At 55.9% G+C, this 13307-nt stretch overlaps 1 protein-coding gene across 4 annotated transcripts in view; it reads left to right on the top strand.

Moving 5' to 3' along the window:
• Positions 1–13307, top strand: part of DNAI1 (dynein axonemal intermediate chain 1) — a 76526-nt gene that overhangs the window by 46658 nt on the left and 16561 nt on the right. For all 4 annotated transcript variants that reach the window (XM_055124003.1, XM_055124004.1, XM_055124006.1 and 1 more), the window contains exons 10-12: positions 2524–2608; positions 7798–7915; positions 8173–8216. In XM_055124003.1, the coding sequence (XP_054979978.1) occupies positions 2524–2608; positions 7798–7915; positions 8173–8216 (247 nt within the window). The remainder of the gene's footprint in view (positions 1–2523; positions 2609–7797; positions 7916–8172; positions 8217–13307) is intronic.

The following is a 13307-nucleotide window of genomic DNA, read 5'->3' as shown; positions in this document are numbered from 1 at the left end:
ATCTCTCATTGAGAGACATATTGTTACTGTTTTTGGTATATCCAATACATACGCACGGGAAGCTTGCCAGGCTCTGCCTTGCGGGCTCCATACTCTCGGTAGCTTGTTGGGCTCTCCAAGAGGAATAATAATAATAATAATAATAATAATAATTTGGGGAGAGTGTTCAGAAACAAATTCAGGCTTGTCTGAGCTGGAAGACTAAGGCAGGAGTGACTCCAATCCCTGATACAGTCTGCACCAATAATGAAGGGCCCCTGAGGAGCAAAAAAAAGGGGTGGTTAGGCTGGGAAGGAGACGAAAGACTGGATCCCAAAGGCCACAGGTCCTAGCTTCGCCACTTACTAGCTGGGTTTTCTGAAACTGTCTTCTCATCTATAAAGATGTCCAGTGAGACCCACTTTGCAAGATTGTCATGAGGACCCCAGTTGATGTAGGTATCATCCTGATATAATGCTCGCTTGATTCTGATTGGTCAGTGGTGGCTGTTATTAACATGTGATACCAAGACATGGCTGACAGCACCCAAGAAATGCCAAACTGTGGGGGGGTGCTGTTCTCTGGCCTTGGAGGCGCCATCACCACATCCATAATTCAGCTGGAGAGGGCCCATGGGTAGGAAAACCACTGAAATTGGTTTAGGCTGATGCTCTTTCTGGACCCAGAAGATGCTTGTGACATGGAAGCATATTGCCAAGAAAGCTCCAAGGGGAAAGGAATCTTGGGGTCTGGGCATAGGGGCCGCACTGGTGCCAGAGGAATGCTGAGGACTGTGGCTCTCAGTCACTGGGCGACTGTCCCGGTGACTTTTCTGAGGTAAACTTGGAGTTGGTTTGAGACCTGACAAACAGAAGGTCGAAGACAGGTGCCCAGCTGGGACTTCACCACCATCGAGTGCATGTTAGAGCTGATCCTTAAGACCACCCAAGGATGGAGGTGCCTCACGCAGCCCCTCTTTTCCACCCTCTAAGACTTAGAGCTTAGATAACTGACCCAAGGGGCCATGGCTACTCTGTGGTGTTGTGGGGATGCAGGTGTGGGCCCCAGAACCCCTCTTCAGCCATACCCAATACTTCCCCTAAGGAAGTCTCACCCTGAGTTCGTCTGGAGGACCTTGGGCTCTGATTGTCCCACCTGCCACCTGCCTCAAACTCTTTCCTCCTTTCTTTTTCTTTCTGTTTTTTTTTGTTTGTTTTGTTTTGTTTTGTTTTTTTGCTTTTTGGGTCACACCTGGCGATGCTCAGGGGTTACTCCTGGCTCTGCACTCAGGAATTAACTCCTGGTGGTGCTCAGGGGACCATATGGGATGCTGGGAATTGAACCTGGGTCGGCCGTGTGCAAGGCAAATGCCCTCCCCGCTGTGCTATTGTACCTGCCCCTTTTCTTTTTCTTTTTCTGGTTTTTGGGCCACATCCAGCAGTGCTCAGAGTGTCACTCCTGGTGGCCTCTGGGGCCCGTATGGGATGCCAGGGCTCAAACCTGGGTTGGTCACATGCAAGGCAAGTGCTCTACCTGTTGTGTTATCCCTCCGGCCCCGTTTTGCTTTTTCTTTTTTAGCATAGTTTATGGTCCACTTGAGTGATTTTGGGGGATTTCATGCACTAGGCACTCGTTCCTGGTTCAGGTGAGTTATTCTCCCTGACATGGAGTGGCCTGTTTTCACATCTACACAGTGAGTAGCTCCCTGGATCAGGACTCGGTTCTGCCTTGAGCACTTTGTATGCAAGTCCATCTCTCCCTTGCCCTAAGCATCTCTGTCTTCTTTAACTCTCTATTGGCTTTTAGCTTTTTGGGGGATAGATCTTACCTGGTGATGATCAGGGCTTATTCCTGGCTTTTACCTGGTGCTCAGGGCTTACTCCTGGTTCTGTGCTCTGGAATCATCCCTGGTGGGAATCAGGGGACCATATGGCAGGACTAGGGTGTAGTGGATTTAACCCAGATTCTGTGCATGTGAGGTACGCACCTTACTGGCTGTACTTGCTCTGGTCCCTCAGGTTTTTGTTTTCAGTTTTGGAAAACACATGATGGTGCTTGGGGGTTACTCCCAGCTCATTGCTCTGTAAAATACTCCTATAGGTGCTCAGGGGGGACCCTAGCATTCTGGGGATGGAGCTCCAGCCCCTTCAGACATCCCAGAAACCTCTGAGGGTGGCTTTCTGGGGGGGTCATTGCTAGTGCTACAGCTGAGGGAACTTTTGTGCCCCCCCAGAGGAGTTTCCTAGCCTCCCTTGTCTGCTTTCCTCTCCATGATTCTTCTGGGCTCCCTGGGGTGCCCTGCACATGTGCTGAGAGAGGTACCATCTGCAGAAGGAAGTGTGTGAAGTGGCTCCAGACGGGTGCCACCCTTGTTAGCACAGAGTCCCACGATGCTTGTGAGCTGGGGCTTCCCAGCAAGAGGTGACAGAGTGAGACACGGTGACTGAGCAGGGCAGTATGGGGCGTGGGGGACAGACAAGCATTGCTGGGCCAACTGCAGGCCTGGCTGGGGCTCTGGGCCCCACTCTCCCTGTGTCCCCACAGAGCGATGACATCACCAAAGTGGCACAAGCCGCAAAAATCGTGGAACGGATGGTCAACCAGAACACGTACGATGACGTTGCTCAAGGTAAGAGAGGAACGACAGAATAATAGTAAGGGTGCTTACCCTGCATGTGGCCAACCTGGGTTCAATCCCTGGCATCCCATATGGTTCGCTGATCCCACCAGGAGTGATTTCTGAGTGCAGAGCCAGGATTAACCCCTGAGCATCACTGAGTGGGTCCCCAAACCAAACAATAATCACTGTATCACTGTATCACTGTCATCCCATTGATCATTGATTTGCTCGAGCGGGCCCAGGAACGTCTCCATTCATTCTAGCCCTGAGATTTTAGCAGCCACTCTTTACTCGTCCTTTCCAATGGTGCCGCATTAGAGGCTCTTCAGGGTCAGGGGACAAATAATAATAATAATAATAATAATAATAATAGTAATAATCACTCTATCACTGTCATCCCATTGTTCATCGATTTACTAGAACAGGCACCATCTCCATTCGTCCCAGCCCTGAGATTTTAGCAGCCTCTCCCTACTCATCTTTCCCAACGATTGGAGGCTCTTTCAGGGTAAAGGGAATGAGACCTGTTATTGTTACTGTTTTTGGCATGTCGAATACACTATGGGGAGCTTGCTGGGCTCTGCCAAATAGTAATAATAATAGTTTATCATTACATGGGGAAGTGTGGCCAATCACCATGATGAGGGCACATTTTTGTGCGACCCTGCTCCATTCTACAGGTGTGGGGGAGAAAGAAGCCACCCCTTCCCAAGGCCAGGGGAGCTCTCGAAGGGCCGGTGTGCAGGCTTTGCATGCTGGAGGCTCAGGTTGGATCCCCAGCACTGCATGGTACCCAGAGCACTGTCCATTGAGATTCTCCAAACAAAAACAACCATAAAAGCACCCCTTCTTCTTCTGGGTATCTGTAGGGAGATGAGACCTGCGTAGGTGTCATTGGTGGGACCGTAAAGTCACCAGCATATTAGGAATCTGGGGTCCTCTTCCCACAGCCCCGAAGGCAGCAGAGCAAGACTGTCACCCCGGGGCCAGAGAGAATAGGACAGAGGGGAGGATGCTTGCCCTTGCATGAAGCCAAGTCAGGTTCGACCCCCGGCACCCCCATATGGTCCCCTGAGTCCTGCCAGGACTGATCCCTGAGCGCAGAGCCAGGAGTAAGCCCTGAGTAGCTGGATATGGCCCCAAACCAAACAAACCAAAACTGTCACCCCCACTTTTCAGAGGAGCAAACCAAGGCCAGCTAGTTGGCAACTACCGAGGGTCCCAGAGCGAGGTCTTGAGTTTCCCGGTCAGTCCAGGTTGGGGTGGCGGGGCAGGGAGGGGGTGGGGGTGGAGAACAACACAGACCCTAGAATGTCGTGGAGAGACAGAAGCTGCTCTGGGGAGCCTCAGGGATGGAAGAAAGGAAGTGAGGGGTGATGGCAGCCATCAAGGAAGACTCGAGGGAGGCCGAGTGCAGAGGCCAGAGACAGGCAGGTGTGAGAGGGCAGGAGTGAGACGGGGAATGTTCTGGGCAGGGGAAACGGACTGGAATGGGATCTGACCTGAGGCAGCGGGCTCAGTGACCCGGAACGGGGCTTTGCTGGACAGGGGCCAGGGCTCAGGCGGGAGGCATGGGTTGGAGCCCGGGAGGCGCTGGGGGGCTAGAGATGAATGTAGCAAATATCCTGCGGAGAATCTGACCTTTCTTTACAGAGAGTTCAAAGAGAAGAACATGGCGGGGCACAGCCCCGAGAGCAGGGCGAGAGAGGTTGGGGCTGGGAGGAGCGCAGAGAGAGAGAGAGAGAGGTGGCTCAGCCTGGGCTGGGCTGGGAGCCTCGCCACACTTTACCCAGACCCCATGATAGAAGGAGCCATCTGTCATAGTGATGGGCGAGCACCAGCATTGCCTGGGAATGGCCAAGGTACCCGGGGTGGTGCATGCCATTGACACGGATTATTGTATTTCCTTCTGACAGCTGACTGTCAGGCAGACACTGTTATCATCTCCCTTCTGTAGAGGAGGGATTCAGGCTGGACTCAGCAGTCTGTGAAAACTCCAGCTGGTAGGAGACATGAGTAGGGGCCCTGGGGACTGGAAGGATGCGCCCCCCCCCCACCCTCGAGACTCCTCCACGGCTTCTGCCCTTGGGTGCCCATTGCAGGGTCACTGGACCGGAAGAGGCATTTCAAATACGCACTCAATAGGTCTGCACTGGTGATTAATTAGCGATGAGGTGGAGAAAGAGATTGATTCAGAGCCTCTTAAATCCCAGGGGCCTGGGAAATCCTGATGCCTTGACAGGTCCGGGGCGCTGGGATACTTCCCGTGGCAGGACCCGCACATTCCCCCAGTGACTTGGGTTCCCCTGGGAGGTGGCGCTTTCAGTCGGTCCTCAAGGCTGGCAGCTCCTTGCTGCTGGCAGGTCTCTGTCCCCGACAGCCTAGGGGCTCTTCTTGGTGACTTGCTACTTGCCGCTCACCCCCGGGGACAGAGAAACCAGCACTGCCAAGAGCAGAGGCTGAAACAAGCCCCCTTGTTATCATTCCGGCTGGAAAACGGCCTTGAGTGCTTTTCAAAGCTGTCAGAGTACACAGCAGCCATGAATGAATTTGTCACTCACACAGCTTGGCTTCCTGAAACCCGGCCTCTGCAACCAGCCCACAAAAGGGCCGCAAGCATGATTAATAACCATGGAGAAACTGGCCGGGGCGAACCTTTTTCATTTATAAGAACACAGTCACATAAGAATGCATTGAACTTTGATTTTCTTTAATTGCCTACTCTTTTTCCCTTTGGGAAAGCGCAATCATGAAGGCGAAGGGAAAATAGAGAAGCGTTTGCCAATTAATCTCCTCTCTGAAACTAAACGTTTTCAAAGACAGTCGGGAGCCCAGGGATGGCTCATGGGATCAAGGCACTTCTCTCGCTGGCCACCGAGGTCTTTTTTTTTTTTTCCTTTTGGTCTCAGATATTTCTGAGGTTTGCCTGTGATCTCACGACCTCTAGGTATGGAGCTTTGGCTGTGCTTGGGCACGGATGTCCTTGACTGGGCTAGAGAGGAGGATTTTCATTTCTAATGACTCACCCTGGGCTGAAAAGAAGGCACAGGAGCATTTCACTGATGTTGGTTCGTTTCACTGCATTCTTGGAGCAAGCAGTGGGAGTCTGCTCTGTGGCCCATCCTGTGCGGGGGTGGAGATGAATGGAACAGGTGTCCTGTTCTCCAGAAGCAATCTTGAGGGAAACCAGGTGAAAAGATAAATAGATGCAACCCAGAGCGGGGTTTTTTGCCATTGCTGTTGCTTGGGGATTTTTTTTGGTGGGGGGGATTGGTTTTTGGGCCACACCCGGCAATGCTCAGGGGTTATTCCTGGCTCTGTGTTCAGGGATCACACCTGGCGATACTCAGGGACCATATGGGATGCTGGGGATCGAACCGTATCAGCTGCATGCAAGGCAAATGCTCTATCCTCTGTACTATCTCTTCGACCCAGAGAAAGATTTTTTTTTAATTCTTTTATTGAGTCACTGTGAGATATAGCATTACAAAGCTGTCCATGATTCGGTTTTAGTCATACAGTGTTCTAAACACCCATGCTGGGGCTGGAGCGATAGCACAGCGGGTAGGGCGTTTGCCTTGCACGCGGCCAACCTGGGTTCAAATCCCAGCATCCCATATGGTCCCCCGAGCACCGCCAGGAGTCATTCCTGAGTGCAGAGCCAGGAGTAACCCCTGTGCATTTGGGCCGGGTGTGACCCAAAAAGAAAAAAAAAAACCATGCCTCCACCAGTGCACATTTCCCAGCACCAATGTCCCCCACAAAACACAACTCCCCCCACCCCAGCCTGTCTCTATGGTAGGCACTTCTCTTCTCTCTGTCTGTCTCTCTCTCCCTCTCTCTCTCTCCCTCTCTCTTTCTCTCCTTCTCTATCTCTCTGTCTCTGTCTCTCTGTCTCTCTGCCTCTGTCTCTGTTCTGTCTCTGTCTCTGTCTCTCTGACGCTTTCTGTCTGTATGTCTCTCTCTCTCCCTCCTGCCCTTCCTCCCTCTCTCTCTCTCCCCCTACCCTCTCCCCCTCTCCCCTCCACCCCCTGCCCCCAGGGAGAGATTTTCAATAGAAGAGAGGTGAGGCTGGAATGGAGGAAGAAAGAATCCACTCAACCAGAAAGTGAAGGTCTCACAAAGAGCTGGAGGGGGAGGAGGGGAAGGGGGAGGAGGAGGATGTGATATGGAGTAGATGTAGGGGCAGGGTATTTCAGACATGGAACAGTGTATAGAACCCCACAGAAACGTGAGGCCACTCTGTCCTTTGACGCTCTAATGGACAGGGTACAGACAGTTGGCTGGAAATGTCTTCGAAGCAGTGACCGGGACACTGCCGTGGCCAAGCAGCCTCCGTGCAGAGGTGCTGTTGAGCGCTTGTGCCGGGGTGATGAGGCGGGCTGAGAAAGGGGTCTCCCTGTTCCACAGTTGCAGCTCTGTGGAGCAATGAACTGGAAAAGGACTGACGTTATAAGCCAGGTAACAGCTACTGGGGCCTGAACCTGGACAGTGGCTGAATTTGGAGAGCTGTAAATGTATTAAAAAAAAAAAAAAAGATAACCAGGGACCAGAGAGAATGCTCAGTGAGCTGAGGCAGGCTTTGCAAGCAGGAGGCCCAGGCTCCATCCCCCAGTGTCACACGGTTCCCCCAAGTACCACCGTGAGCAACCCCCAAGCACAGGGCTGGGAGTAACCCCTGAGTAACCACTGTGCCCCCCCAAAAAGCCAAACACATTTATGGGAAGTTCATCAGAGAAAACTCTGAGAGAGAGTGAGAAGATAGCCACCAAGGAGGAGGCCGCTTCCAGTGGAGGGCAGAGAAAGGAAGGGGGACTCTACCCAAGTTAGAGAAAAGGGGAGACAAAGCCTATCAGGAAAGAGATAAATTAGAGTTCAGGGAGTTTGCTGAATGGGTGGGAAGCCTTTGTCCCTGCCTGCCCGCTGCTTTGGTGTCATTTACCTCAGCACCTAGGGCAGTACAGGGCCTCATTCAGAGAGCAGGCTGCATGTCAGTTAGGGCTCGGGGTCTGGTTTTCTCTCTCCCCAGCAGCTCGCATGTGCTCACTCACGTCCCCCTCACCACAGCCCTTTGCGGGTTGCAACGACTCCCGCTCCTACTGGGAAGCCCCAGAAAGGCACATCATTGAGGGCGTGGGCTGGCGACGCAGTGCAGTGGGGCAGCCCCCAGGACCGACTCTCGCCTTTGCGTGTTTAAGATTTTAAATATTACGAGGATGCTGCGGACGAGTACCGGGACCAGGAGGGGACCCTGCTGCCACTCTGGAAGTTCCAAAACGACAAAGCCAAGCGCCTGGCCGTCACCGCCCTCTGCTGGTGAGCGCAGACATTGCAGCAAGCCCGTGGGGAGCCGAGGCCCCGCGCGGGGCGCTTTAACTACACTTACCCACCTGTAGGCAGTGTGTGTGTAGCGGGGGAGGAGGGAGGGATGAAAGGAGGCTGGGATTCTTAGGATACTGCGCAATCTGCCCAGGTCTCCAAAAGCGGGACCGTGGACGTCTGCGGTGCAGTGTCCTCGGAAGAGCCCCATTCAAAGGTTTTCCTGGGCCAACGGGTTTGTGTTTCTCTGGCAGGAATCCCAAGTACAAGGATCTGTTTGCAGTGGGGCACGGCTCCTGTAAGTACCGAGGCTAAGTAAGTACCCACTTGCTCACGCAGCGCTGCGTGTCTGCAGGACTCACTGCTGGGGTGGAGGAGGCAGTGACCAAGGTGGTCGCTGCCCTCGGGAGGCTCACAGCGGCAGGGCGGGGGATGACCATCACACCAGCCCTTAATGCTGGGTGAAGGAATGGGGCAAAATGAGCCCGAAGGAGCCTTTGTGGTGGAGAGAAGGGGACCCCAGGGTGCCAGGTCTGGGGACTCAGCCCCAGAGCAGGAAAGGAGCCTTCGAGGGGTTCCGGCTCAGGCCCCTAAGGACCCCGTGGGCCGTTTCAAGAACCTTCACTGACGATGGTCTCCAGACCTCTTGAAGAAGGTGTTTTTTTTTGTTTTTGTGTTTTTGTTTTTTAGCAGGGGGCACATCCAGCCATGCTCAGGTGGGAGTTGCCCCCAGTTTAGGCTAGAGGTGGCTCCTGGCCATGCACAGAAGACCCCAGGGTGCTCGAGACTGAGCTGCACGCCCAGCAGGAGGCCTCTCCCGGCCTGCCTCCTCTCAGGGACCAGCATAGCCAGCAGGCAGTGGGCAGCATTCCAGCTTGGCAGGGGAGGCAGAGTGGGGGGTTGAGTGGCATGGTAGAGGGACCTTATGGGGTCAGGGGGCAAGCAGAGGGTGGGGAGGCCGCATGTGCTTGACATTCATCACTTGGCCCCTGAGCCCTGGGAGACCCCTGTTGTTCATAGTGCTTTGACCCCTGCCCATCAATCCCCGCCCCCACAGCTCCTGGTACTGTGGCTATGGGCCGCCCTGGTCTCAGATTTGGGGCCCCCGGAGAAAGCCCTACCTCCAGGCTGGCCCGAACCCTGTCCCTTCCTGATGGGAGAGGGCCCCCTGATTTACAGGAGCAAGCTGCTTCCAGAGTGACGCAAGAAGGGCCTGGCCTTTCCCAGGCCCCTGCCAGCCCTCAGCCCTCTCCCCTCGGACAGGTCCGCCCCTTCTCCCCCAGGGCCCGGGGGTGTTTGTTATTCTTCTCAGGGAGGGGACCTTGGAGCTGCGCCCGGTCTCGTGGTCTGGGCGCCTTGGAGGGTGCCCTCAATGGACGCTTTGTGTGTCCACTCGTGAGAGAGGGCTGCTGCCCAGCGGGGCATTCCCTCCCTCTCGGGCGGCCGAATTCAAGCATTCCTCCCCTCCACCTCAGCTACCGGGCCTGGAACCCAGCCGACCCCCCACAGGCCCTCCCAGGAAGGGCAGGACCCCTCCCCAAGAGACTGAGGGCAGGGACCTGTCCCGGGGGGCCTCCCTGTCCTTTGTAGGTCCTTTCAAGCATCTCTGCGCCACTGGACACCTCCTGCTCCAGGCCAGAAAGAGGCTGCCCCCTCCCCACTTTAGCTTGAGCTGCTGTGAGACCCCCGTGAGGAGCCCCATGAACACAGCATAGCTGGGGCTTGGAGCAGGCCTTGATGCTCTAGGTCCTGAGTTTGATCCCTGGCTCTGCCTGGCCCCCACCCTCTCCCCAGCACCTCTGCTAGTGGCGCCCAGTACCACTGGGCCTGAGCGGTACCACATTACCAGCCCCAAGCACTGAACTGAACTGCCCACCTGCTCAGGCCAGCTGAGTGTCGCCGGGAGTAGCCCTCAGTGCTCCCTGAGCACTGCCTAGTCCCCCTTTAGCATCCCCCTACCTCTCCCCCAAAAAAAGAGCAACGATAACCAGTGAGCTCTAGGCCTCACCCACACCCAGAGGACAGTCGGTGATGTGCTGAGTCTGTCCTCGCCTCCTCGCCCCCAGTGCCCCTGAAGGGCCCGGGGGGTGGGGGCGGGGGCGGGGAGCTGGGGACAGGTCAGAGGGGGCAGTGGCGCCCCCATGGCAGGGCCTGAAGACCCAGAAGTTCATCTCTCCCTTCGCTCCTCCCCCACGAAGGGCTGAGCAGGCACCCACAGCACCCGGAATTCCCTCCTGGGGTCACCGGGAGTCCCGCATTCCCCAGTACCCAGGAGCTTCCCTGCAGGCTGCAGAGGCAGAGGCCAACGGTCCTGCAGGGGCAGGTGATGTTGGATCCCCTGCACCCCGCCCCTCCCTCCACACAGTCCTCAGGAGCTCCCCAGACCCCCTGCCCACCCCACTCAGCCTCACCCAGACAGACCCTGACCAGAGAATTGGGGGCTGCTGTCGGGTGAGGCCTCCCCCTAGCCGGGGGTCCCTCTGTGCAGAGGGGTTCCTCCCAACCCGTCTGTAGCAGGGGAATGAGGCCCCTCCTGGTTTACCAGGCGGGTGCAGTGGGGTCCATCCTGGACACCCTGTCTGGTCCTGACGGATGGGCAAGCCTGCGAGCGAGGGAAGGAAGTGTCCCAGTGGCCACCGCTGGGAAGGACAGAGGATCCAGCTGTCCCTCGGCCCAGTCTCCTGTGGGCGGCGGCTCAGAAGGGGGTCAGAGTCCCAGCACCGGACCCATTCCCAGTGGTCTGGCTCGGCCTGTCCAACCCCCGCCCGCCCCCGCCCCCAAGAGCCCCTTGTCGGGAATTCAATCTTGCCCCATCGTTTGTCAGCCTCACTAATTAAGCAGTGTTAATTTCATTTACTGAAAATGGAAATTCATCCACCTCATTTCTCCCTGTTCATCCTCCACACACAGAATCCATCACTCCTCAGCTGCTGGCTGCATAAAATTTACAGGACTAATTATGTTGTCAGGTCTCTCTGTAAATAGAGTCTATAAAGGCCACCGAGCTTCCCCGGGCTGGAGTGGAAGGGCATTCTCGTTGTGAGCTTAATTACTGCTTAGTTATTTAGGTTCTCAAATGTTTGCCTCATTTTCCCTAAATCAAATTAAATGTCCCGCTTGATGTATTCTGTCTCAGAGGCCTTGCTCCGAGTTCCCACACTGTTTAAATATGAGTCCTAATGAATGGGCGCGCTTGGAAATGGAGGCCGCTCACTGCCCGGAGGCCGAGCCGGGGCCCTGCGCCGCCTGGGGCCACGCTGGAGGCCTGGGGCCCTCTATCACCCTTGCTGGGAAGGCCAGAGTCGGGGGAGCCTTTCAAGAGTCTTCTGCCTTTGCAGACTGAGGCAGTCCTGACCAAGGGAACATTTCTCTCTCTCTTTTTTTTTTTTTTTGGCTCTTTTTGGGTCACACCTGATGATGCTCAGGGGTTACTCCTGGCTCTGAATTCAGGAATCACTCCTGGCGGTGCTCGGGGGACCATATGGCATGCCGGGGATTGAACCTAGGTAAACACCCTTCCCGCTATACTATCACTCCGGCCCCAAGGGATCACTTCTCAGTTCCCGGAGTCCAAGGCCACGGGGCCAGGCCATGGGAAGGCACGGGAGGCTTAGCAGAGCGGAAATACAGCGGATAGCACGTTTGCCTTGCACGTGGCAGACCCAGGTAGGATCCCCAGCACCCCATAAGCTTCCTTGAGCCCTGCCCAGAGTGATTCCTAAGCGCAGAGCTAGGGAGTAACCCCTGAGCAATGCTGTGTGTGCCCCCCCCATCCAAAAACAAAAAACACACAAAAAACATGTGGTCCCTCCAAGCATCCCCAGGAGCAAACTGCTCTACTCCCACCTCTTCCGAGCCCCTGAGCAATGTAGGGTGGGGCCCCAAAGAAAAACAAAAGGTGAGCTGGGGACAGGGAGGGGGGGTCTCTGCTCCCACCACCACCACCACCTCCTGAGACACGGGTCAGAAAGCCAGCCTGGTGCAGTGACACTCAGCCACATCCTCAATGACACAGAGCCATGCGGACACACCCTCCGGTGGCTCTGCAGGGGGAATTTTGTCACCTCACTTTTTTCCCCCCCAGTTCTAGAGGCTGCCCACATCCCATGGCTTGTGGTCTCCTTTCCAGTGAGCCACTGCCCCCTCCCTGCCCAGTGGTGGTCACCTTCCTTTTGCCGCTCCTGCCTCCCCCCGCCCCTTGTCTCCTCGCCCTCCTTGACTCAGTCCCATCTGTAAAGCCTCTCTTGCTGTGCAGAGTAACGGATTTGTGGGTTCTGGGGATTAGGACATTGGCGTTCCCGGGACAGGACGGGGTTGGGTGGGCGGGGGGAGGAAGGGAGTGGCATTATTCTGCCCATCACACTCCACCCCCAGGCGTTATTGCATAACTCAATTAGGGGCTTATTAAAAAGCAAGAAAAAAGCAAGCAGGCACCAAGGTGGCCGGCCTGGCACCTGCCGCCTGGCTGTTCTGGCTGCTGTCGCTGCAGCTTCGCTGGTGGCCACTGACCTGGCTGCGGCCTGAGCCCCGAAAGCCCTCCACCTGCCTCGTCCTCCTGGAAGTGCTTATTGTTTGTCTTTGGGGGGGTAGGAGACCTCCATGCTCAAGTCTTGTTCCCGGCTCTGCCGGTAGGGATCCTGGCTGGCAGGGCTCAGGAGACAATATGTGGTGCCAGGGATGGGACCCGGGCTGGCAGGCACCTTCCCCACTGTCCCATCGCTTGGGTCCTTACCCTCCTTGAATCCTGGGCAGGGGCCAGGCTTCTGACAGCCAGAAGGCTCCGGAGTAGCACACCCCGCCCCCACCACCTCCACCGGCTACCTACAGGTCAGGGGTGCAGCCCTGGGATGAAGCTTCACTGGTCCTTGCCAGTCTGACAACATCCCACCTTCCCCCATTGGGCACCAACTGACTTAGCCCCCTCCCCCAAAACTAGCGCCTGCTGAGAGCTGTTGGGGGTGGGGCTGGAGGAGTGGGATATGTGTGTTCATTCTGGTCCCTGCATCTTGCAAACCAATGCAGAGGCCGGCAGAGGGAGGGAGACCTTTGGGATTATCCAGTGCTGCAAGGCTCGGAGGAGACCCTCCCTGCCCACAGGAGAGAGAAGGCCCCTGAGCACCCGGGCCAGGCTCGTGCCCTCGCTCCGCTCCGTGTCTCACTCAGTAGCAGGTGAAGATCCCTGATAAACAAACAAGGCCTGAGGGGCTGGGGAGAGTAAGACAGGCACAGCCCAGGCTCTGCGTGCAGGACACCCAGTTCCGTCCTTGGAGCTGCTTGTTCCTAGCACAGAGGGGGAGTAACCCCTGAGCACTCCCACAAGCAATAACAGTGACAATGTTGATGTTCCTGAGACGGGCAGAGGGACGCCTCCACGCAGACTCTCCCGGAG

Source organism: Sorex araneus, chromosome 1 (genome assembly GCF_027595985.1).
Source record: "Sorex araneus isolate mSorAra2 chromosome 1, mSorAra2.pri, whole genome shotgun sequence".
Classification (NCBI taxonomy): Eukaryota; Metazoa; Chordata; class Mammalia; order Eulipotyphla; family Soricidae; genus Sorex; species Sorex araneus.
Note: the sequence above shows the minus strand (reverse complement) of the source record. Positions and strands in the feature narration are given on the sequence as shown.